At 40.2% G+C, this 26,194-nt stretch overlaps 2 protein-coding genes and 1 long non-coding RNA gene across 5 annotated transcripts; 1 reads left to right on the plus strand and 2 right to left on the minus strand.

Moving 5' to 3' along the window:
- On the minus strand, positions 1 to 3,276 carry tlx3a (T cell leukemia homeobox 3a). Its single transcript, XM_077531486.1, has 3 exons — positions 2,703 to 3,276; positions 1,710 to 1,947; positions 1 to 903 (listed from the first exon to the last, which is right to left on the minus strand). Exons 1-3 carry the CDS (start codon positions 3,106 to 3,108, stop codon positions 720 to 722), a joined length of 828 nt encoding a protein of 275 aa, XP_077387612.1. The 5' UTR covers positions 3,109 to 3,276; the 3' UTR covers positions 1 to 719.
- On the plus strand, positions 1,629 to 20,067 carry LOC144025463 (uncharacterized). Its single transcript, XR_013284875.1, has 3 exons — positions 1,629 to 1,972; positions 16,287 to 16,374; positions 19,840 to 20,067. It is a non-coding gene; the product is annotated as an uncharacterized LOC144025463 (long non-coding RNA).
- On the minus strand, positions 17,213 to 24,605 carry hrh2a (histamine receptor H2a). 3 transcript variants are annotated; one of them, XR_013284871.1, is made up of 5 exons: positions 24,480 to 24,605; positions 19,539 to 20,786; positions 18,449 to 18,621; positions 18,258 to 18,334; positions 17,213 to 17,544 (listed from the first exon to the last, which is right to left on the minus strand). XR_013284871.1 is itself a non-coding variant. In XM_077531485.1 (4 exons), the coding sequence occupies exons 2-3, from the start codon at positions 20,545 to 20,547 to the stop codon at positions 18,452 to 18,454; spliced, it is 1,179 nt and encodes a 392-aa protein (XP_077387611.1). In that variant the 5' UTR covers positions 20,548 to 20,786; positions 24,480 to 24,605; the 3' UTR covers positions 18,048 to 18,334; positions 18,449 to 18,451. The 3 variants fall into 3 exon arrangements, 1 of the variants encoding a protein (XP_077387611.1); XR_013284870.1 differs by having other exon boundaries at positions 18,258 to 18,621; XM_077531485.1 differs by lacking the exon at positions 17,213 to 17,544 and having other exon boundaries at positions 18,048 to 18,334.
- Positions 24,606 to 26,194: the final 1,589 nt, after the last annotated feature.

A 26,194-nucleotide genomic window follows, 5' to 3' on the forward strand; every position in this document is an offset into this window, starting at 1 on the left:
TCTTGGCTCAATTCTTTAATTGTATTTATTGTGTAACATTATGGGTGCACCGAATGTCATATATACAAGTGATTGTGTCAGTGCACTGTAAATAAATGGGATAAATCCTTATATAAATTAGCTCTAGTGAGGCTTTCAGTGCAGTATAATTAAAAACATTTATGTGACTTATATTTTTTGTTTGGCTTAGCAGCACCCACTCAATTTTAGTGCATGAGCTGTTAACCTTTTTTTTTTTTTTTTTTTTTTTTTTGTAATATATATAATTTAGCCTATTGGCTCCTTTAAATGAGAGTTAAAGATACCTCACTTTACACATATTCTGTTGGCTGGTGCCTTTAATCTCCATATAAACAGAATAGGGAGGCTATACAAGCAGATTGGAAGACAATGACTATGTGATGAGACATTTTGAGCATTTTTCTCCCTTACATCCTTTTTATTTTTTTTAGATATATGAAAAAGCCTCAGAGGTGAAAAATGAAGTCCCATTTGCTTCGTGATTGACGTCACTCACCCCCCAAAAATGCGCAAGGTCCAATTTCACCGCTCAAATGTCCTCTCTCCTCTCACCGTTTTGTCTTGCAATTTCCCATTCATCAAAGTTCACTCGCAGTTTTACTGTCCTCACATGGCCCGCGCCCCAAAAAGGGGTGATGTCGTCATCCTACTGGGAGTAACAGATGACGCCCATCGATTTGTCGCCCGGTGTCACGTCTCTATTCCCTCTCCTCGGCCCAGGGCTGCAGGTTTTGCAAGGCGTAGAGGGAGGAGTTGTGCGCGCACAGCGGGTCGGACACGGCGGATTCGCCCAGGGACTTGTGCAAGGCGGACTGCTGCAGCTGCAGGATGAGCCGATTGGCCTGCTGGCGCTCCGCCTCCCTCTCCTCTGCCGTCTGCCTCCTGACGCGAGCGCAAATCAAATATTAATAGGTGAGATCATAATGACCGAGGGGGGTGAAAAAGTTTCACAACATTTAAAAGACAACGAGATAAATTAGTGTAACTGTTAAGAGTACTACGAAAGGTCAAAATACTATATCTATCTATCTATCTATCTATCTATCTATCTATCTATCTATCTATCTATCTATCTATCTATCTATCTATCTATCTATCTATCTATCTATCTATCTATCTATCTATCTATATATCTATCTATCTATCTATCAGGTAAAAAAAAAAAAAAGCAATTTGATGCAAACGTTTAAACTTAAACTCCAGCTTTAGGCCCATTATATGTTCAAATCAATTACGTCATCTTTATGTTCTCACTATAAAACAAATAAATAAATAAATACATAAATACATAAATAAATAGGCTAGTCCTACACATATATTTTATTAGCCTAGACATATATTTCCATATTATTATTTTTTTCTTTCACTTGAAGCACATGATATACGTCAGGTTCTTTTCCGTCCCATTTATGCATGGGAAATTAACAATAAAAAGACTACTTTATTTTTGTATTTATTTGTTTTATTTGCTGTACAACGTTTACGATAAATTGTATAGTTATTTTAGAGAATTTGTCTTTTTTTTTCTTTTTTTTTTTTTTTTAAACAGATTTAAGGTATCAGAGCTACAGCTTTTCGTTCCGTGTCAAGAGGTCAACAAACCGGAAATTGCTGGTCAGTGGGGCATGGCATGTTGTCGATTTAAGATGAGACTTTAAAAGAAGAAGAAAAAAAAGTTAGCAACACACCTCCACTTGGTTCTGCGATTCTGGAACCAGGTTTTGACCTGGGCGTCGGTCATTTTGAGGCTTTTGGCCAGGGCTGCCCTCTCGGCGCTGGCCAGGTACTTCTGTCGGTGGAAACGTTTCTCCAACTCGCAGATCTGCACTCTTGAAAAGGACGTGCGGGGCTTTTTCCTTTTGGGGGGCGTCCGGTTCTGGTACGGGTGGCCTATCCTCCGCGTCACCGAGAATGGAACCAGAGCCGCTGGATATGAGGACAGAAAGACACAGTGAGTATAGTCTCTATGTAGCACACCAGCAATTTTACCATAAAATACAATTGAATGTCCTAACGTTAAATTATACACATTTACACGTACTACCGAACTACATTTTTTTTTAATTGTCTTTCTAAAATTGCTCTACCTTGCCCGTGGCCTTCTTTGTTATAAGTCCTGTTGTTTTTCTTTTTTAAATTGGAAACTAGCAAATAATTTAATTGTTCTGTACACCATTCACATGGCAAGTATCTTGAATATTGAATCTTGAGATTGTGTTTGAAGTCATATTGTTCCTGCACAAACCCACGCAAAAATCCCACATAAGGGATATCATGCACACAAACGTTTTTTTTTAAACATATAGAATAATGTGTTCATTTATTTTGTTTCAGAAAAAAAAACTATGTCTGCTGCATGTCTAAGTTTCTACTTTAGATTTCTATATTTACATTAAATTACAATTTCCAGTGCATAACTGCTGATATTGCGTATTAAATGTGCAACTCTTATTAAGAAATTATAGGTTAAAGTTAGCTATTTTTTTTTATTATGAGTCACGTTTTAGCTTAATTTTATCTTATTAATTTATATGAAAGGAAAAAAAAGATTCATCAAGTTGGAGAAGGCCCTCACTTGCATATGTGTAGACATAAAAAATATGCTGTAAATAAATATATGTGTATTGCCATAATAATGGTATGCACAATATTTGTCGGCTGAAAGTGTAGCATTGTCCTACCGGATATTCTTTCCTTAGCGAACCGGTTCCCTATCCAGGGGAAACACAGCCCTCCAAAGCCGGGCACGGCGCTCTGAACCGGGGCTTGCGGTGCCGGCGCCGCCACCGGTCTGTGGGCCGGCACTCGAATCACTCCTCGGCTTCCCACGCTCCTGCTCTCCCCGTACGAGACCGACGCCTCCACCGGAGGCATGACGCCGGACAGGGAGATGGACAGAGCCGTGTAGGAAGGCGCGCTGCTCCCGGTCGGGCTGGCTAAGCTGTAGTAACCGTCCCCGCCGCTTACATCACGATGTCTTCCGGGCCCGTTGTCAGACTCCGTACCGGCTCCCAGGATCTGATCGATGCCGAAGCTGATGGGCTCGTGCTGGGTCGCTTTAGGAGGAGGGCTCGGTGCTTGGTCCATGTCGGCGCTTCGAGTTACAAGTGGATTTTTGTTTCCCCTCCCTTGAGGACTCACAACTGGGTCAAACTGGTCCGAAAGTGCGAGAAGTCTCCATGTCTGTCCGGCGCGTCCAAGCTTGTCGGGTTAAACAGGCCCGTTTGGAGCGACCGAGCCGTCGTGTGGTGGCGTTTGTTCAACTTTGATGGGCGTTTGTGGTGCTCCATCCTCCTCATCCTCCTCCCCCCAAAACGCTGCGTCTGGTAGCTCCATCCTCCTCCTCCTCTCCTCTTCCTCAGCGTTCATTGGCTGGCAGCGGGATGACTGATTGAATGTTAATGTGGCTCGGACGTCAATTTGGCACGATGGACGAAATATATCCCAATATTACTAATCGCCATTCAAGCAAATGTAAGCAAAGTCTATATAGTCAATTTCAGATAGTGATCAGTGTGGAAGCAGCAAATTGCAGTTAATATTTTGATGTAAAAAAGTGCATTAGCGTGCAGTCTTTTTTTTATTTATTTATTTAAAGTAACTTGTTTAATTGATTGTCAATATTTCGATACAAATGATAAAAAAAAAAAAAAATGTAACATGCACATATTTAATAAATTGCACCGTCATTAAGTTATCCAAATCAAAGTGTTGAGAATGCTGCCGTCGACATTATGCAAAACAACAGATAATAAGCATTGTAGCCCTATATACATCTTTTTCACTGTCAATCAAAACTGGGCATTTTTATTGTATTATTACATTATTTTCCTCTAAAGCATTTCCCTTGCGAAAATTAATTTTTCAGGTAAAACCGTTCAGTGACACTATTTTAAGTTAAAGTTGACGCCATTGTCATGATGAAATATGTTAATGACTTTATATGTGGTTGATTGTGGCCAGAACCCGTTGAAAGGCATTCATTTAAAAAGCAAAGCTCTCGCCAGCATGCCCATTGAGCTTGGCAGAGCGCTCGTTACATGCTTGCCTCGTGCCACATTCAATGAGCTGACGAGGCAAGGCCATGGGCTACTTCAGATAAAGTGCTGGCGCGCCTCTGGAAGCTGCTTGAGCCCTCACATCCAATGGAACATGCGCCCAAATTGGCCCAATAATCACATTTACAACAACTTGTCTCCAGGACAGACTAATGCGCTCGCCCCTCGGCTTTTTTTTTTTTTTTTTGAAGAGATCACATTACTTCACTTTAACAAAGCACAAGGTTCAATTATTGACAAGGTGGGTTTATTTGGTGTCTGTTGTAAAGAGTTGGCCACTAATGCGTTTTTATTTGCTGGCGTTTAATATCGCAATGTACACTCGCTGGCCACAATTCAAAAAGCACTTCCCAGCGTTGCATTTTTAAGAACACAAAATTGATCAGAGAAATGTTTATTATTGTTGTTTACAAATACGTCATACTGTGTTTGTTGCCGTACTTAATCGGATCATTTGCATTGGAGTTTTACGCGCGACAAGAATGTGATTTAAAATGGCTGCTTTTGGTATTAATTAAACAATACGTCTGTTCTTACAGATATGTTTTATTAAAATAACTTTGCAGTTAAATTTATGCTGTGCAGCCATGCAAGCTATCCACATGCAGGCATATGTATATATTTAATACATGTTTTAATATATGTACACGTGGTCCTCATGGTTTTCTGCAGGATCTTAATATATATTTTTTTGGCTTGTCAAAAGAGACGTGCATGTCTCTAGTCTATATGTTATTAATTAAAAAAAACATGATGTGCAATTTCAGTAGACATTAATAACAAATTTGCATTCAGCAAAAAACTAATAAAGAGGCATCTTCTTTACTGTAATATCCAGTCTGGTGAAGCAAATAAGAGGTGGGACGAGGCCTGCCTGGGGTGTTTGTTTGGCAATATGGACAGACTGACTCGAGTGAGTGCGTGTTGGCCGCCTCTCACCGCCATATGTGAACTCACCAGTGGCTTTTGATGGGGAGAATTGGTCTGTTAAAAGCTGTCATCGCGTTTGTTTTTATGTTTCTCTCGGTAACATTTAACACAAATAATTCCACTCTGAAATAGTGACACAACCGCGTGACTAAAAGATGAAGTACATTTTAATTCAAAAACATTTGTAATTTTTTTTTGCACAGAACATTAAAGGTGATGAAATGTGTGATTAAAATGATAAATTGGAACATTTAGACACGACTATTTATTGAAGGGGCGCTAAATCTACACAGAGCTGCCGTGCACCCACTGTTTGAAGTTGTAATCCGTTGTAATCTGGGATTATGTGAGATTATAGCTCATTAATTGACACCCCGACATCGAAAAATCCGCATGCATCCTTTACAGTGTAGCTCAGAAGCCGTTTTATATTTTAATTTAATACATAACAAAATAGCTGTTTGCCCTTTTAGGATGAAACCAGGAGGGGAAGAGGCCAAAATATTAAACATCTTATTGCTCTTTTGACATGCAGCAATTAAGGCTTGCATGATGCATCAATCCTCCTTCCCCACTGCGGGCAATATAAAAGCTGACAGGATGACGCCAAACGTCCCCAAAAGAAACGACAACAAAAGAGTGAAAGAGTGCGATTTGTTTGAGAAATTACCACTTGATCTGCATAATCGGGGTGTGCAAGGGCTGCAGCTCGGTACCCGGGGGCTGCGTTTTTATTGCTTGTCTCCTCAACGTTATCAATTTCACCGGCGCGCCTCACTCTATTTTTTTTTTTTTTATTTCGAATTATTTTAAGGGGGGGCAGGCCGGCTGCTTGTGAATAATGAATGACACGCTTTTATATTGTCGCTAAAGTGCTCGTGATGTTCGAATATGAAAAGGCAGCGGTAAGTAATAGTGCATTTAAAGGGGATGTAGTGTGTTATTATGATGTAAAGGAGAAGCTGAGAGTGAGATGGGTGAGAGAGATTGTTTTATTACAATAAGAGGAGATGAGTTTGCCTCGCAGCCAAACGGGGGAGCAGTTAATGAAACTTTACCGCAGCTAACGATTTCCCCTCCCTCGCTCTTAAAACCGCCCTTATGAAATATTTAAACTCTTTAATATAGGTAGTATTAAGCCCAAAGACCGTGCATGGCATCGGCCATCTGACAACATTTACAAGGCTGATGATTCCTTTTTAAATGTTTTTTTTTTCCCCTTCTTTTAAAGTGGGGTAAACAAGCTTTACGGCCCCAGCATCAACGAGGAAAAGTCGTGGAATAAATCACATCACATTGAGTGCAATAAAGCCACAATGTGTTTTACTGTTGCAGGGACTTGATTTAGTCGAATTTACACGTTTTTTTTCTTCTTCTCCTGCAGCGTGATGCTCACAGCAGCCCGAGATGGGGGGAGTGGGGATGGAGGGGGCTTCATGCGTGTTGGTCTAGTGTTTCATATTGACATGCTCAGTGGGATTGTTGCTTGAGATGAGAGATATGGATCCCCCATTAGGGACCGTGCAGGCCAGGACCACTGTTAAGCAGCATTCCCCTTAATGTTGTGGTCTCCAACTAACTATGTGTAGACGCTATTTATCTGCTGATAGGCATTCAATGAAAATGTTGCGTGGAAATACCAATTAATGATGACACGGGACAGGACTTTATGCAACTGTCTATATGCACAGTCAAATGAAGGCAATGCAGGAGCTGTTAAAAATACTGTTTAGTTTTGATTGACACAGTCAGATATAGATATTCATTAGATAATAGTTGTATTTTTTTTAATATGTTGTTTGTGTGGTGTGTATAACTTTACTGCACCACTATGTCAGCACAGCATTAGCTGCAAAACAGACAATCGTTTCGGATATTAGACTGTTCAAACAATTTTGTTAAATGACTTAATCCCTATTAAAACTCGCAGCCATAAAGCGGCACTTTTAATAATACTCATTCAAGAGCTACTGTAGCCTATGTCAACAACTATAGTTTCAGTCAGAATATGTTTTCTTATGTGGGTCAAAATACCCCATACAACCACATCAAAACTGACCATCAGATATTTTCTTTTCACAGCATTTTAAATAAACTACTATATTTTGCAGGTGGGATGAGGGATGTACTGATGATAATTGCAATAATACACCATAAGTCTGCAATGTACTAGTAATCAGACTCATAAAACTATACGACTGGGCAAGTATTGTTACCAGTCATCGGTATCGGGCAGACACCTGGCCTTATTTTAAAGTATCGGTACTGGCAATGACGGCCGATACCAGTAGTGGCCGCACTCTTATGTCAATTGAGGAACTATAATATTAGAAATGAGAAAAATAGGAAACTGTCATTAGTTTCATGCAGTTTTAAGGAAAAATGCTATACAGTGTTCCCTCGTTTATAGGGGCCTACGGTCCAAAAAATACCCACAATCAGTGGAATCCGCAAAGTAGTTCACTTTTTGTTTAAATTTAGCATATATGTTTTAAGTCTGTAAAATGCATTACCACACACTAGGCCTACTTTTCTGAGACAGGCATTACAATTTTTCCACATTTCTCTCTCTCTCTCTCTTTTTTTTTTTTTTAAACACTCTCAATTTTAAAACCTAACACTGATTTTTGGGCAAAATTTTATGTATCAAAAGTAGCCTATGAGTGGTGTCGGTATTGATGACAACTCGAGAGTTGATTATCGGTCTGAAAGAAAAGTTGCATCGAACATCGCAAATAAAAAAACCGTTGAAGATGCCAGCCTGTCTGTGCTGCAAGTGGTGGTTCACTTAATGTGGTAGATTGGATTTTTAAACTCTACATCTAAAATTTGACATCACTGAGTATTCACTCTATTTTTCCACTTGGATGCATTACATGCAAATGAGAGAGTACATAAAAGACATACACTTACCAAATGTCAGACTATTTTTGCACAAAAAGACAGAAGATAAAGTGCAATGTGTCCATTTCAAAACAGTACTGTCTTATGGAATAGCCACTGCCAACTCTACTGTACACTAGTTTCATTAGCTTATCGATATCACTCAACAGGTTAGGCCCCGCCTTTAAAAGCAGCATACATTCAGAGTTACAGATACTACAGTGTACAATGTGAGGATGGTTACTCAAAGCGTATAAAAATAATTTGTGCATTTCACATGCGTATTTTGTGTTTTGTAAATGAAAAAAAATAGTTGTAAATATATTTCTGGACTATATTCCTGTGATAATAAGGAACTACTATTATTCTGTTCTAAAAACACCCTAAACGGAATTAATTTATTTTGCAGCATAGACTTACTATGTTTAAGTACTTATATTCATTCAAGTGCCCCATGGCAGCAGTAAACTGAAGACTAATTCATGCTTAAAAAAAAAAAAAAAGATCAACTTGATGCATGCGCATGGTGCACACAAATCATCATAACGGACATCAGGATGCTTATTTAACCCACAAAGGATGCAGGATATGTCACGTGAAGGAACAATACGCTTGGGCAGCGCATGTGCGTGTGTGAGGGGCATGGAGCATGTTTGGCCTGTCTGATGGTTGAACGCATGGCTGCTTCTTCACGCTAGTTAAGGAGGAGGCAGCGCAGGATGAGAGGGAAGGATGTAACCGCGCTGGTCAGAATTAAAGGGACGGTCATGTGAGAGAAAGTTAAAGCATTAAAGGGCATCATTTTGGGCCTGATGATAATTGAACACATGTTTGGACAAGAGGGTTCTCGTATCCTTTTCAGTTTTGGGGGGATTTGGGTTTCTAATCTTTTTAGTATTTCACTTAGAAGATTAAATGGGATCCTTTTGAATATGCACCCAATGGAGAGAATATGACTGATGTAATTAATTAACTCCCGGTCTCGCTGTAACGACCTTTGAGTGATATATACTTGTGCGGGAGCGTGTGCCAGCGTGTTGTTAAGAGCAGCTGAGTTGTCTTGAACGCCCCCGGTCCGGGGCTAATGCGCTAATTCATTACCGCTTGTAGTCAAGTCGCATTGTGTCAGAGCCGAGCTCCCCTTCTCTCTGTCTGCGCTCTCCCCGCTTCATAAAAGCCGATTATCCCGCGTGTCGCCACCGTTCCACCAATTCTCCCCTGCCTCTTGACCTCCTCACCCCTCCTGTTGACTGCCCACGGGGCGCTCATGCAGGGGAGTAGCGGGGCAGAGGAGGGAGGGGAGGTGACAGAGGACCAGCTGCCACCAGCTATAGTGCGCTGGTGCCTGGCAGAGGGAGCTGCACTTCAGCCTCCTGCTTTGCTGGGCCTTCTGGACCCTCGGGCTTGTAGGGCTGGGAGCGTTGGGGGGGCACCAGCCTCATGCCACCAGCCCCACCTGTCTTGCTCCAGGCGCGAGAGTGTGACTGATTGAAGGACACACACGTTTTGTCAGATGCGTGCACACATACACCTCGGAAATGTCCATATGCTTTGAGAATCTTAATGGTTTGAATGCTGCTGAGTCAAGCAGGCACATAGTGTGCCAAAAGTTGCGTATTTATATTTTATCAGTGAATAATTGTATTGAGCCTCCAAAAAGCGTTTTATCTTAGAAGGAATATTGATTTAATATTGTTGTTTAATATGGGCAGGACAAAATTGTATTAAGGTGTGTTAAAAAAATGCTGTAATCCAAATGATCTTGCCATTTTTTTAATTTTTTTTTTACACACAACATAATATAACATATTCTAAGCAGAAAATCAATGAAGCAAAAAAAAAAAAAAGTATGGCAAGTCCTTTTAACAGCTAGATTGGACTTGCATTGCAGATTTCTGTTAATTAAATTTTGTCTCATCAAAAAGAACATTTCAGATGTCTGCAAACTACTTTCTTCCTATCCACAATTGTCATTTCAGGTTAATCTGCAACGCCATTTAGTTTACAACAAATTGTTACTTTTGACATTCGTGCGTTCGGACTTTGTCCACTGGTGCACTGGCCATTGGGAATTTCGGGAGTTTCTCAAATGGTCTGTCCATTTTCCGGTCGGTGGACCGCCTCAGCCCTCCTCCGTGGCATTATGGGAAAAATGTTGAAGAAAAATTATGCGTAGACATAATAATTAATTAAACATAATTTTGCATACTTGCATTTTTTTTAAAAAAAGTTCAAAGGTATTTACAAATACATTTTAACATATTTGCCAGTCAAAAATGTTTACTACATGGGCATGTCCACACTTCCATATTCATATCTTCAACGAAAATCCAGATTAGTTGCTGATATTTACAATGTTAATTTTGAATTGAGTGAAAATTCAATGAGAAATGTGGCATGGCATCACCTGCAAGATCAAAACATTTACTCAACATCCAATCAGATAGCTCATAGCCCCTAGAGGGCATACCTGAGACCTTCAATTGATTTGCTTATTTTTCTTCACTTATTTTTTTTCTACTCCACTACCTAAAACTTTAGTTTTTATAGGTAATAGATTAAAAAAAGAGCACTGGATAAGCACACATATTCAGTTTAGATTTTATTGTACCTGTTTACGCTATCAAATGAGCTCGTGTTTTAATGTTCGTTTTTAGCTGTACTGTCTAAAGAAGATAAAAGTGGAAAAAAAAAAAACGATGTTAGTAGTGCAATGGAAAAGCATGAGTACACACGCACGCACACACACGGAGGCACTTTGCTGTGAGGCGTGAAAGAGCGAGATCTAAGTGAGGCCACTCCTGAGCGCTCTCCTCAATATTGATTTCCCATTATCAGTGCTCCCTCCCAGTGGAGTCATTAGTGGTGGGATCAAACAGACAGACAGAGAAGCAGACTAATACCAGTCACTTACACCGGCGTGGGGAGATCGTCTTACCTCCCCCAGGGTAGGAAGGCCTGAGCCGGAGCGGAGGAAACGAGGGGAAAAGAGGATGGATGGCGAGGAGGGGGCACAGCGGACGGACGAGTGTAACGAGGGAACAGATGGAGATGGCAGAGAGGAAGAGGAAGGAGGTGCGGTTTAGAGTCACAGTGGAATGTTTGAATTCGTAAGATGCCCTGTGATCACTTCATTTGTGTCTTTTCTCTTTTGGAGGCTAAACTTTCTCAAAACTTTTCACATTCACATGTGAGAGGCAACTTATTTCTTAAGTCTCGACTGGCTATTTTGTTTAACTAGACTAAGTGCAAATTCTGAAGAAATTGCGTGGGAATGCTGAAAGCTGAATGCTAATAGCAGAATGCTAAGCTGAATGCTAATAGCTGAATGCTAAAGAAGTAAATAGAAAGATAAATTCTGTGAAAATTACAAAGTAATTAACTATTAATTAGTGGTAGTAGTAGAAACAGTAGAAGAAACAGTAGTAGGAGAAACAGTATTAGTATTACTAGTAATTCAGTACTAACTTGTAGTTAAATGACAAATACAAACCCATCCACCCATTCTCAGTCAGTAGTCAGCAGTAGTGACTTACCATAAATTACTAGTATAGTAAAGTTTTAACGTTAAATTGTGTGAGTACTGTAAGTAATGTGTAATCAGATGATATCCATCCATCCATCCATCCATATATATATATATATATATGCGTGAATTTTTGAAGCAAGTTGAAATTTGAACGGTGTAAATCGTTAGTATGATGTGGGAGTTGTTTGATGGCAAAAAGTGTGGAGAATAAAATGCTATAATAATAAGTGCAATAATAATAAAGGTTAGAAACAACATATGTGGGAATCAGCATTCCCACAATAATATAATATAATGACGGAATTGTTTTGATGAGCGAGTGGAGTATGTAAGACGCTTCATCATTTTGTGGATGTTTTTACTCCGTGGATTCAATGAATATATATTTTGAATCGGCTCCATCCGTCTTGTTCACGTCTGCCTGTTGGCCACTCTAGGGGGCAGTGGTCAGCAACACACACACACATGCACACCCCACTCAGACGGGGGTGACCTCGCTCTGACCCCCTGCTGACCCCCAATCTGTTCCCCAACCTCACACCATGAGAGTCCGGGGCACTCTGGGATGGACACACGCACACACACACACACACTGGCTGGCTGGCTGGCATATAGTCCAATGTGCGATGTGACGGATATCTCCTCAGACAGTGCCATGTGTGTGGGCAACGTGCGTGCGGACGCTGTGTATGTCTTGGTGTGTGCGCTGCCGTACCCTCTGCCCCCTCCCACTGGTGTTAATTGATTCTTGGTGAACTTTGCTGATTGGTGTGAGGACCCCCAGAGGCTGGCCTGGTCTCCGCTGATGCCCCCCACTTTTCATTTCTGCACCTTTTGCCTAGTAGGCCCCACTGCTTAAATATACAATCTATGGTATATCTCTATTGGTCGATGTGTGTGTGTGTGTGTGTGTATATATACCAGACACACACGCACGTGTGCACGCACATATGTCTATCAGGGGGATTTCACACCCTGGTAAAGAGGAAGCTGGCTAGCTGACATGAGCAGATTGCAAATCATGAGATGCTTCATAGGAAGAAAAAAAAAAAAAAGTGTGTCTTTGAGGTGTGTGATGAACAATATAGGTGTGTGTGTTTGTGGGAGGAGGACGGGGAGCCAGAGAGACGGTAAGAGAGATGAATCTCCGCTTATTAATTTCCAGCCGCGGCCCCTCTGTGAGATGTTAATATCGGGCTGATTGTGGCTAATTTCTTATTAATTGCCATCAGCGAGTACACAGCGGCCAGTAATGTGGCTAATTTGTTTAAGTGAATTTGGTTATCTGCCGTATGTTAATTGCTGCAGGTGGGCAGCATTATAGCTACTTGCCACACACGTGTACAAACACACAAACACTGAACTTGGTTTGTGGCCTGATGATATTTGACAGAAATTTTACATTAGATGAATGAAATAATATGTTACCTGTTTATGGGCTATTCAGCAAGTGCACCTGCAACCTTTTGCCAAATTTAGCTTAGTTTGACCAAAGACTACAGCAAATTTTGCAAGAATTAATACTGTATGAAGTTTGGGCATTTGTTTTAATTCGAGATGTTTGATAACACTGTTTTTAAGACCGATACCAGTACAAGTACTCAATCCTTGAGTGCCACCGATACCAATACCAAGTACTGATACCACTAGTACTTTTGATTCATAAAATTTCCCCATAAAACAATGACAGATAATTTAAAAGATAGACTTGTATAACCCAATATACTATTTGTCCTTGCATGAAATTGACTCTTTTTCATTCTTTGAATTTCGCAAGCTTCGCCATGTTTGTTACCTGAGCCCTCAGCAACTGTGATGTCATTTTCAGTCACCAGCAAGTGACAAAATGGCCGCCACCTGAGATAGATAAAAATGGGTGGATTTTGCTGCTTCACTCATATTCCACAAATGCAGTATTAGTCATAATGGAGTGTTTAGACGTAGAAGATTATTGTGAAGAGAATTCTTGGGTTGTGTAAGCAATTATACTATTAGGCTGATGGCATGCTAATGATGTAGCATATTTGTTCCTGTGCAATTACAAGTGATACTTTCACATGAATATAAAAGCTTTGACGCACAAGTCTACCCGTGTAACTGAAGAGAGCCCGTTGCCGCATCGTTGCACTATTAATAAATTCCTCATCAGCTTCATTACGCCTCCATCTCCCCCGTCTTCATGTCCACACAGAGGGGACAGAGGGACACACAACTCCTTCCCTTTTGTTTGAGTGTTTATAGCTTCCGTAAGAGGCGTCAACGACCACAGAGGAACCAGAAGATACACAATCCAAATCCCTCTATAAAAGAGGAGATGCCCTCTGGGCAGCCATAGCTCATAGTTGGCCTGATTTAGTGGCAGCCAAGGAATCTGGGCTTGAATAAAGACAGAGCGAGCGAGAGAGAAGGAACCATAGCTCCTCGTGTGATAAATAGCCCCGGCTCCCTCTATTACATTAGCCGTCCGGGCCGATAGATTGCCAGCCCAATAGACCCGGACGTATGCGATTGGTTTCTCATATAAAAGTTGCATATTAAATTCCTTCACAGGACTGTGTCCCCCAAGCAGGAAGGAGGGAAGAGTTGGAGAGAAGCTGGAAAAGAAAGAAAGAAAGAAAGAAAGAAAGAAAGAAGAGAGTTTTCTGCGGCAAAGAATAGATGGTGGATGTATAGCTGCGTGGTAGAAAAGACAAATTGTGATGTCATGTATTTAATAAGTTCATGGATATTGGGTGAAGAGTGCTTCTCTCCATCCATTTAATCAGTATTGCTTCCCAATGAAGATTTCTCCCTTTCACTCCCTCCCTTCGCTTCCCATCCGCGCTTCAGCTGCGCTCACATGCTAACAGCCCCTCTAATTGTTTCTCAGCTCATTAGCATGCGGATGCTTTAATAGTAATTAATCCGTCATTTGTCGACTCGCAAACGCGGGCCGCTGAGATTTCTCCCGAGCTGTTTCAATGTAAACTCGTAATGCACTCGTCAATGGAGAGTGTAACCTGCTAATTTAGCTCATCATGGTTAATTGGTTGTTAAGTGCCTTTAATTACCAAGCAGGCAGGGGGATTCAGGTCGTCAGAAAGAAAAGGGACAACAATGACTGGCCCCTCGCCTGCCTTAATGGCTTTTTTTAGGAACTTTCGAAAAAGTGCGATAAATGACTAAATACTGACCCGGTTCGGTTTTCTGTCTGATCACTTCTCCTTTCTTCCTTCCTTCCATTCGCTGTCCCTTCCTCCGATGCCGCCTCACTGTCTCTTTCTCCAGATATTAACTCATTAAGTTTTTTTCATTATTTTTAATAAAAGATGAGTTATGGCTTCAGCCTCACTGAGGCAACATCCCCCAACCTCCTCCTCCTCCTCTTCTCGCTCCCTCCTCCTTCATCCATTTACTCCTTTCCTCAGCCCCCCCTCCCCTGCACATCTCTCCCTCCTCGTCGGCCATATTGTGGCTCCGCCAAATCCGTTTGACCCCTGAACTGCAGCTAGTGACCCCCGCGTTGCTGTCTTCCAACCTTCTGTCCGTCTTCTTCGCTTTCGCCCCCCTCGACCACATCGATCAATCATCTCCATTCCTCATAGCTCTGAGAAGTGTTTAGATGGCATTCATAAGATTTATGATTCATGATGCTCTTCCTGTGTGTGTATGCGTGCAAAGGGAGAAAGAAAGAAAAGGAGGGCCTGTCGATGACACGGTTGAATAATGACAATATTTATGATTGATAGCTTTTATAGAGATACTTATATATGAGTGTGTGTTTGTGACTGCAAGGTTTTTTTTTTCTTTTTTTCTGACACCCTCCCTCACATAACTGTTTTGTCTAAGAAGCAATGATGAATGGTTTTCATGTCGTGTGAGCAGTCACTATGGCCATCGTTCCAAATCGTTCCAAACGAGACGGAGTGTGTCGTGAGTGACCACCGGAGCTCAGCGTGATGAACGGCAGCGGACATACAGACGCTCCTAAAGATGAAAGCATCATAAATAAAATGTAATTGCTGTCCATTGAAGAATTTGTGAGACTTTCTGAACATGTCAAGCACTCAGCTTTTTAAGATGTGAAAATAGCGTATGAAGCGATTTCTGCTGAGTGTTTGCCATTTTCTCCACGTAAACCCTTTTCAAGGCACTTACAGGGCTGCATTTGTAGTGGTTACTTTTTATTGTGGTTGTAAAATATCTTATTCTTGCTTGCCACTTGATTAGGTACACCATTGCAATCAAATGCAACGGCTCAGAACTACATTTTTGTTTTTGACAGTTTTGTTGTGGGTGCTATACGTTGGAACACAGCACACCACATTCGCAGTCCAGAAGAACGTCTGTGTTTAATGTAAAATATTAGGGGTGTCAAAATTAGTGCGTTCATTTTGAGTTAATTTCACGTTCCTTTAATGTAACTCTTTTTCTTTTTTAAATGTGATTAATGACAACACCGCACATTTAGCAGTAATAAATGTAATAATAATGCGAATATTTGTTGAGAAGAATTTTACAATCTTAAAAATGTGCAGAATTTCACAAGTTACTTTGTGTTCAAGATTACATAGCTCTTAATATGAATTGAAAAAAAAAATGCACTGAGCTGTCACCAACTTCTTACAAATGCAATTATCCCATCTAGCGGCAGGCAAATTACCTACACAAATCGATATTCACGCTCTCTTTTTACAGTCCAGTCCATCTTTTTAATTAAAACTGTTTGTTTTTGTTTGTTTTTAATCCCTTAATAATAACACAAACTCTGAAATAGTTGCAAAAAGAGAGTTAAAAAGAAAAGCTGTGATCACATGGACTCAGTTAATCAAAGTCTTTACACTTCAAATGATTAACTCTGCTCCTTTCATTTCTGCATCCTATAGATTTTGGATGGAGTCTGTTAAATTCTATGAAACAAAACCCACACTAAGCACAGAGGATCTCCAAGAAGAGCGCAGAGGGGATTGTTTGGTAAGGCTGCACAAATGTTTTTCTTCTCTACTTACCGTCCCCAAGAGCACAATGACCACTATAATTGTTAAAAGACTGACTTGCTGCTGTGGGTGAACAGACCAACCAGGGGAGAAGATGTTGTGTGAGAGAAGTGCACTATAAATGGAGATCCAGTGTGACTGTGTAAAACATCTGGTTTGATGAAAACAATATTGGACACCCAAGAGTATCAATCAGTACAAGAAAACAATTATTGCTCAGCATCTTCCCATAACTTTGTGGTTTTCCTTCTCGAACGTTATCCTTTTTCTGCAGAGAACTTTTTGGTTCTCAGCCCGAGCGACCATCAGGTTCTTGTTCACCGCTCTCATCATGGCTCCTCTCTCCTGATTACTTTGTTTGACCCGCAGCCAGCTGTAGGAAGACCTTTTTGCTTTTCCAATTCTTCTCCATTAATTAAATTCAACACACATTTGAACTCCAGTCAAACGTTTATACAAATACAAGACAAATGGGGCACCTGTTACATTCTAAGTGTGACAGAATGTTATTAATGCTTATCTTTGTCATATTTAATTTTTAAACATTTACACTAATATCTAAAAGTTTTTTTTTTTTTCATACATACTTTAACACAATGGTTGTGGAAATATTTGATATGGTTTGAAAAGCACTTTATCATCATGGATTCAAGCTATAAATATATGAAGTGCACTTGCACATAAAATGATAGAGCAACATTCTTACCAAAGTCAGTCATTTGAAACAAACACACCTGTATACATGCATTTACAGTACATTACATGCCACATATTCCAATAACAAAGACTTGAGACTGTACATCAAGTGATGTTGAAGAATAGCTTGTTAGTAGCAAGGCTTTAATTTCACTCTGCAGCCTGAACGTAGTTCATGTCCAGCTTGTGATACTTGATGCTACCACAGGAGGGTGCACTTGTCTTAAAGCTCCAGGAGTATTCCTTGTGCTTCATGGCCAGCATGTTGATGGACGTATTAATTCCTCCAGGGATGTTCCGGGAAGACTCTTTGTGCCCTTAGATTCCCATTTTGCAGTGGCACTGCTTGTCCAGTGCAGACGGGATTGATTGCATTGATGCTTTGTGTACGTGAGGAGGTCGAGCTGCAGAGGTCTTCCATTGTATTCTTACATTAGGACTACAGTGTGCGCTACCAGGAAGACAGACATCAACATGACAGTGAAAAGCAGGTCACACGTGTTTGAAGAACACACAAGACAAATAAAAGTAAATGTCATATTTATTTCTGTTATTATTGGTGAAGTAATCCTAGTATGTCATGCATTCTAAATTTTATAAAAATGTATTATATTGTTGTTGTTGTTTTTTCTGTCACAAATGTGTTAATACACCAAACAGATTTAAATTGAAAGTTGTCTTTTATTTCACTGTAATACATCTTACTGAGATAACGCTACTTTTCTAACTTAGAACAGCAACCAACATATTAACATCTCGTAGTTGTATCGTCACTCGCGTCGTAGTGGTTCATTTGCTGGACATCAGTGTCTGTAGCATGCGTTCAATTCCCATTTAACAAATGCGAGTGTGAGTGTGGTTTCATAAATGGACTTTTATTGGTGTTTCTGAGAAGGTTTTGTATTGGATCTTATTAGATTAAGATTTAGCAAATGAAGGCTCAGCACACAGTGTACACAGCACATCTGTGTTTGTCTGTCGGCCTATATAATTTCTTATGTGGGTGTGTGTGTGTGGGGGGTACATTTTATTGCTTTAGAACTAACATACACATCACATGGTCAAACTGTTCCATACATTGCCTTAGAGAGCAGGATTTGAAAGAAGATAAAGTATCTCTAGCTGTGCTGAGAGCAAACATCCATATATATATGTTATACTTACTGTACATCAGGTGGGTGCAGATCAGTAGTGTTACATTAGTAGCGTCCTTTTGGTATCTTCCCCAGCAGCAAAGGCCTCTGATCACATTGAAAGGCGATAGATTGGGAATTTTTCATTTGAATACAAAAACATAGCGCAGTGCGAAGTGTTGTCTAGCAACTGTCATCCGCATTGTGGAGACAATAGTTTACCTTTTAATTGCCACTGACATCTGTGTCAGCTGCGCCATTTGAAAATTGGGCCATGGCTGTGTTAGTCCTGCTATTTGTCTCTTGTAGCATGACGTTCTGACCTGTTTGACCTGCCCTGCAGCTGGCAGGTGCGTGTCCACACAGCAGCGTCACCTCCATGAGCTGTTCTCTGCCTAAGATGGACAAACATCAAACAAAGGTGGAGGATTGGCAATTAATATTTTATTGTGGAAAGGCAAATAAAGCCAGTGTTTTGGCTTTATAGTGGTAGAAAATGACCAACAAAAATCAATAACACACTCATTTTTTACAGTACTTTATAATTTTAACTGAACTTTATGAATTATGAAATTACTGTATGAATGACTAAAAGATGCAGCCATATTTCTATTAGTTAAACTTTTCCCCCAACTGTTATGTTAACAAGATAATGAAAACTTATTTTATTGTATGTTGTATTGTACATTTAGAACCTCTATATGATTTGCGATTAATCGGGAGTTAACTATTGAAGTGATGCAATTAATTACGGTAAAAATTATGATATAAATCGCCTGACACCCCTAGTACAAAATAAACTAAATCTGCATAGTTGCACAGACCACAGGACGGAACAGTACAGGCAAAATGCAGACAATTATAGGCAGCCGATAAGTTACATATACAGAGAGATTTAATGTCATCACCAACAACTAGAAAACTGGCATCAGCAAATAATAAAGGAAGATGAATATTGCAAGTCATTAATATAAATTAAAAACAATAAAGGACCCAAGATCGATCCCTGGGGTACCTCAGACTGAATTGTATATTTGTTTGATGAAACGCCATTCAAATAAACAAATTGCAATGGAGATAACTAGTTAACCACTCAAGGCAACTTCCTGTAATTTATATCTAATTAGTTTAGAAATAAGTTTTGAATAGCTTTATGTAGGTAAGATGAACATTAATAAAGGTACATGTTTTTGTAGTAGGACCGAATGTTCTCAGTCTACTGCGACCACACTCAGTTGTCTCATTGATTTCTCATTATTATTATAAGAAATGCCTCCCATAAATAACCTTCCACATAACATTGCGGCTGTACCTGCTATTGTTCCGGCGGCAGAAGAATGTCGGCTCCTCCACCCACTGTATGTCGGCCATCGACATCTCAGTAGGTGCGTGTAGGCGGACCTGAAGTCCCTGTTGAGGGCTCCATAGAGGATCGGATTGAGGGCTGAGTTGGCGTAACCCAGCCACAGCACGATGGAGAATTCGGGCACTTTGTTGGGGTCGGGATTCTCCTGTAGTCCCAGCGCAGTGAACAGAGTGAAATAAGGCAGCCAGCACACCACAAAGGCTCCTATCACTGCAGCGAGCGTCACCGTGGCCTTGTGCTCCCGCAGGGCCGATGGCGGCACACCAGCGACCGCAGTGGTGATGACCGACTGTGGGTTCCGGCCGCTGTAGGTGGTAACGCACGTGGGCCGACTTCTGATGATGCGCTTGATCTGTGCCCGTGCGATGCGAAGTATTCTGAAGTATGTCCAGCACATGACCAGCAGAGGCAGGTAGAAGGTGAGAAGCGAGTCGGTCAGAACGTAAGGCCTGTTAAGCTCAAAGCGACACGTCCTCTCGGGAACCCAATGGCCGTAATTCTGCACCGTCCCGTTGACGGTGTTCCAGCCCATGTAGATGGGCAAGAAAGACACGGCCACCGACACAGTCCAGACGCTCGCCATGGCAACGAATACTCTCCAAGGCAGCACCAGGGAGTTGTATCTGAGAGGCATTGTCACGGCTAAATAGCGATCCATACTTATGGCCAGCAGGGTGAGGATGGAGGCGGTGCAGAGCATGACGTCCATGGAGATGTAGAAGTTGCAGAAGACCGGGCCGAAGGGCCAGTCGTCGTTGAGCTGCAGGTGGGCCGAGAAGGGGAGGACGGCGAGGCCGAGCAGAAGGTCGGTCACCGCCAGTGACACGATGAAGCAGTTAGTGAGACAGCGGAGGCGACGCGAGGCGCACACCGCCAAGCATACGAGCACGTTTCCGCTGATGGTCAGAAGAATTAGGAGGGTCAGTATGAGACCCACTGCTATTTTTGACAACATGGCCCTCACGAGATTCAGCCTTGTGAACCCATGACTTTTTCCCCTTTCACAATTAACCAATATATAAAGGAGTCGAACTTCATCATCTGAACGGCTTCATATCAGTCTGTACTCTTAGTGAGTGGCTGAGGAGCCTGAATCCGTAGTTCCATGTTGTGATCTACAAGACAGCGCTCCACATTAGGGTTGAATTTGGTGAATGGCTTCAAACACGCCGTCTTCCATGGCTTTACTACCATCTAGTGGAAAAAAAGAGACAAAACAGTCACGTGAGTCCTATTTTCACGCAGCTGTGCATTTGTCATCAAAGATGTTTACTTGGTTTACCGTTTTGGTATGTTAATTTCAATGCTATGTGCATATTCGTTTACATTTTATAGCTGAAATTGAGCAGAGATTCGCACAAACCTCCACTTAGAGCAAATAAAAAGAATCAAAGGTGAGCATATTGAACAGGTACCAAAGGGGACGAATAGATTTCAAACCATTAAGGCCATTTTTTTTTTGTTTTTTTTTTTTGTGTAGGATAAGAAACTGCTTGCAAGTAATTAAGATAAAGAAAAAATACACTATTATTGCAATATATTCCACCAAGTTTTTAGTCATTAATAATTATTTCCGATAATGTAAAGTTTGTTAAAATCCTTCAATGAATTTGCCTATCCACCCTTTCTGCACTTTCTCAATCAATCAGAATTGCATCAAATGAAAACAGTCCTTTCACTTTGCAAAACATTATTTGCTCAGACTGTCTTTCTCTGCGAAAGAAGAGAAATTCTAGAATTCTCTCTACCTGTTCTGCTACTTGTTCTGCTTTCCGATGTCATTTCAGGATGGACATGAAATGTCCAACTCAGTGTTTTTCTATATTTATTTTATTTATTTATTTTATTTTATTTTATTTCTTTCTTTCTTTATTTATTTATTTATTTATTGCACAAATGGCTGTTCTCTTACAAGGAACTGAATAACAGAATTCACAATTGTGGCTTGATGTTTGAATCTAAACAATTAGAACTGATTTATTTCTACACTTCCCTTTATCATGCCGTTCACATTTTGACATTAAGAGACCAAGACGACAGCTAACTATTGATCAAATACCTCGCCATTGGGAAGCTTTAAACAAGCACGTGCTAAGAGTGAAGTAAATTGAGCTTACTGTCATCGGTAGGTTGCAACAGAGTTGGTGGAAGAGAGGAGAAAAAAAAAAAAACAACTTATGTGTAAATGTGTGACATCCAGATTTTCTCTCTCTTTCCTTGCCTTCTGTCAATGAGCACAAGCACTCGGCAAATGAGCTGTTAGGGCCCAATTTGCAGCATCTTGGCTTCCTAACAGTAAGTGATTGGGAGGGAAAAGAGCGCCATTAGGTTTGTGGAGATGAAAGGGAGCCACAAAGGAACTTGGAAACGTGTCTCTTTACCAGACATGATGTGACTTGGTGACGAGTGAGGATGTTATTTACCTCTCAGCTGCAACGCTGTGTCTGATATTTGAGCTTCTCCAAATACCAAGTGCTCATTTGCAACCTTTTTTGAAATGTTTCATTTTTTTATTTTACATCAGCCAGATGTGTCTCTTTGGAATATCCTCCCCTCTTCTGACTGATAAGTAATAAACATCATCATGCAAATTGTCCAATGTCTAAAGAAAAGAGATTTAGTGTGCAATTATTGGAATTAGTTAGATTATTTCATTATACCAGCAAGTATTCGTCTAATACTTACTTTGAAAATGTCAGCAGGGTGTCAAATTTCGCTTTACTGTATTGCCATTTCCATTCATTCTTTTATTCATTTACTGTATATGTCATCACATTAATCACATCTGCCACAAAACTGACTGGATGCAAGCACATTGAAATTACAAACAGAATCAACTCACATATCGAAAATTTGAGTGTATTCCTTGGCACAAAGACGACATAAGATGGTACTTTTATATTACACAGGAAAAGTAAGTTTTTCAACAATTTCCAGACCATATTTGTTCTTCTGTCACTGAGGTCTGCGCTCTCCTGTGGCCTTTTCTATTATTGAAACTGTATGGACAAGTCTATTGTGCTACTTTATTGACGTGTGTGACCCTCCTGAGAAAAACATCCTGTCTCTGTAACATTGACTGTCTGCATCTTAGAAATGTGAAGATGAGCAAGAAATAGTTCCAGACAGGTGCAGCATAGGGGAGAAAAGGCACATCCAATGTAGATAGGTGCTAATGAATGGCACCCACAAGGGGATCACACTCATTATGTTGCTACTGACCTTAGCACACCTTTGTTACGACAACTTTGCAAGTTCCTTGTGGATGTCTTGCACATTACGAATACAGTGCCAGTGTGACAATCCAAACATACATACATTTCCATGTCCTGTTTTCGGTACTGTATAGTTTCTTTTCCCAGTAGACCGAAGGAGAGATGACCTTACGGTGAACTGCAGTTGCTTCCTAAGCAAGTACCAGTGTATAGGGAAAATGCATCGACATTTTTAATAATGGATAATGTGCTAATGTAAATTGTAATACTTGCACTTTAAGTAATTAATTTCCCTCACAGGATCAATGAAGTATATCTGCCTGACTATCCATCAAGTTTTTTACATTTATTTTTTTAGGGCTAAGCAGCATCAGTGACTTCTTTCTTTCTTTCTTTTATAATTCAAGTCTATTACTATTATAATTATTAGAATTATTATTGTTATTTTTCATTTTTATTTTATTTTCCGATCAGGGGCAGATACCACAAGTTTTGCTTCTTTCTGTCCCTTTTCATTTTTTTTTTTTTTTTTTTTAACAATGAAATACAATTTTTGAATTGAAATTGAATTGAATATTAATGTATTTATTTACATTACATTGTTTAATGGTGTAGAAGTGTTTACTACTATGTTAGCATAGGTTAGTGACATCTAATGCTAAATTGCGTGTAAATTCAAGTTTACGCCACTGCCTTAGGAATGTAACTCCGTCGTATACGGACACCCTGTATAGGCGTTTGACCAATTTTTGTTATTCAACATTGTGGATTATTTCATGACAAATTTAGTTTAAACATACATTTTTAACAGGGAGGGATAATTTTTGAACAGGATTTAACAGTGTGGATAAACTCTAGCTGGACTTCCCACAGCCGATGTAATACTCTTCAATTTCTCTTCTATTTATTTATTTATTTTATTTATTTATTTATTTTTTTTAAATCTGGAGTACCTCTGGCTCCAGCCAAGTAGCACACTAAATTTTGCCTCAACTGCTTCAAGACATGATTAGTCAAGTCAACTGAATTCTTAACTAACAATGAACTGACTGTCAAACCCACCCCAAGTTTTTTTTTTTTTTGGGGGGGTTATTTTTTTCTCTTCCTGGAAATAAAGCTTATCTATAGCTCATGCGTTCAAGCTATACAAATAAGTTAATTTGTTGCGTGGCGCATTTGTTGGACTGATTTTCTAATGATGCCGAGTCCCATTTTATTTTATATACGAGCCACGTTTACAGAAGGTTCAACAGTCACTCACCTCAGAGGTCTGTGCTTCGCCCTTCACATTGCTATTGATCCCACACGCTTATAATGAATTATTTTTCAACTGCATGAGCTGGTAGAGCAGACTCGGCTGGTATGTCACTCCCATGCACATAGCACACACACACACACACACACACACACACACACCTGCTCTATTGGATTCTTTTTTTTTTTTTTTTCTCATTTTTACATGTCAGTTTTACTACAAATAAGGCGGTTTAGTTGCGTCATAGCATTGTGGTTTCGAAGCAAAAGTAAACAAGCTGATTAGCATCAAACTACAGAAAATATAGACTAGATAACACAAACAGTCATGCCCCAATGCAACTAGCAACACAGTTAACAAAAAAAATGTTTGCTTTTGGTAAAATTATATGGAGAAAGTAGAGATTGATCAACTCACCGCACAGACCTCATCACGTCATACTGGCTCCTGGAGGGAAGCAAGTAGAACCACAGGCATGTGTGTATGATGTGTATTTTGTGTGTAGGTGTGTGTGTGAGTGTATTTGGACACCTAATGAGTCCGTGTGTGTGTGTGGAAGAAACGAAAGGGACCGAGGGAGCGCCACACTCTCTCTCTCTTTGTCCCCTCCCATTGCTCCTCTCCTCTCTATCTCCCGGTAATTTGTATGCCAAGTGATTCCAATAACTGCTCCGCGCTCCGCTTCTGCAGCCATTTGCGGCAGTGAAGCACCAACAGTCTCACCTTTTGTGCTTGGGTTGCTTTAAGGTCAGCCTCTAAAGAATATCACCATTACACTACAATGATGTCAGTGATTCCAATAGTGATTCATCGGGCATTTACAGTACTAGTGTATTTTCCGCACTATAAGGTGCACCTAAAAGCCTTCAATTTTTTCAAAAGCTGACCATGCGCCTTATAATCAGGTGCGCCTTATATATGGATCACTATTGAGCCACAACAGGTCTCGCTGTCAAGACGCTATCGGTGACCCTGCACGATCGGTGACACGCATGCGCAGAAGATCGCGCCATCTTGGATCGCGAGCTAATACTAATACTTTACCTCAGAGAAAATAATAAAACAGCTGTTTATTCATTTTGGAGTTGTCAGAAAGCTGGTTTGTAATCTATTAATAAAAATTTGACTGACCTATCTGACTGTTTTGTTGACATTCCCTTTAGCGCAGCACCATCTAATAGATGCATAACGTAACCCCAGCCTCTACTGTAGCACCTTATATATGGAAAACGTTTTTAAATATGTCATGCATTGAAGGTGCGCCTTATAATGAGGTGCGCCTTATAGTGCGGAAAATACGGTATTTACTTTTTGGATTTATCAGGTTCCTTGTAGAGCAGTACATTGCCACCAGTTGCTGCAAAAGCATCCACTGAATTGACCAAATTTTCTTTACTGATGTTCTTTAAAGTTAAGTAACATCTGTCAAAAATGGTGGTGAAAATGTTGAGCCTATATGAATAAATAAACTTGAAACTTGACTCAATTATTGAACTGGCGGGTGCGTTCGTGGTCTGCCTGCCAAGTTCTTCATACAACCACTGCCTATTTCATTCATTCTCGTTCCTCCTCAGATTTTTTGGCCACCATTTCTTTGACAGTCTGAAAAATGAAACCAAGTTGAACCAAAAACAAAATCAATATTTAAGAATTAAATGAATTAAATATCAACTACTTCTCTTGACATTTTCTGTGCAAACATTTCTGTTTGGCAAAATGAGTCAAGGACCTGCAGCCCTCGCTTTCAACAATGCTGAGGCGCACCAGTCCTTAATAATTCAATTCTGAACTGATCTGTCCAACACGTGCTTCCTAGGAGCTTCATGGTCACAATGAAATAATAAAATATACATTCATTATTAATAAAGTCATAAATTCAATGTGCATTTCTCACCTTATTTTCATGCTTTGCGCAATGAGAATCTTTTTACTTATGTAGGACAATTCAGGCAAACAAATGTGGCATTTAAACAGCTGAAAATAAATGAATAATTAAAACTAAGAGTCACTATTGAACTGGATTTGAATTCTGAGAAAGCCAATGACATAAAAAAAAAAATTCTTCATTTATCAAAATGGTCCAAATGGAACTTTTTCTTTTTCATGCAGGCTCCCTATCACAATGACTTGAA

This window comes from Festucalex cinctus, chromosome 9, assembly GCF_051991245.1.
Source record: "Festucalex cinctus isolate MCC-2025b chromosome 9, RoL_Fcin_1.0, whole genome shotgun sequence".
Classification (NCBI taxonomy): domain Eukaryota; kingdom Metazoa; phylum Chordata; class Actinopteri; order Syngnathiformes; family Syngnathidae; genus Festucalex; species Festucalex cinctus.

What these genes read in the sequence shown, in the direction of transcription:
- tlx3a (XM_077531486.1), bottom strand. Translation starts at nt 3,108, where the DNA reads ATGGACCAAGCACCGAGCCCTCCTCCTAAAGCGACCCAGCACGAGCCC. An exon ending in CGCTAAGGAAAGAATATCCG is followed by an intron (nt 1,948 to 2,702) that starts GTAGGACAATGC and finishes CCTCATATCCAG; the next exon opens with CGGCTCTGGTTCCATTCTCG. An exon ending in AATCGCAGAACCAAGTGGAG is followed by an intron (nt 904 to 1,709) that starts GTGTGTTGCTAA and finishes CGCTCGCGTCAG; the next exon opens with GAGGCAGACGGCAGAGGAGA.
- hrh2a (XM_077531485.1), bottom strand. Translation starts at nt 20,547, where the DNA reads ATGTTGTCAAAAATAGCAGTGGGTCTCATACTGACCCTCCTAATTCTT. An exon ending in TGCCGCCGGAACAATAGCAG is followed by an intron (nt 18,622 to 19,538) that starts GTACAGCCGCAA and finishes TGTCCATCTTAG; the next exon opens with GCAGAGAACAGCTCATGGAG.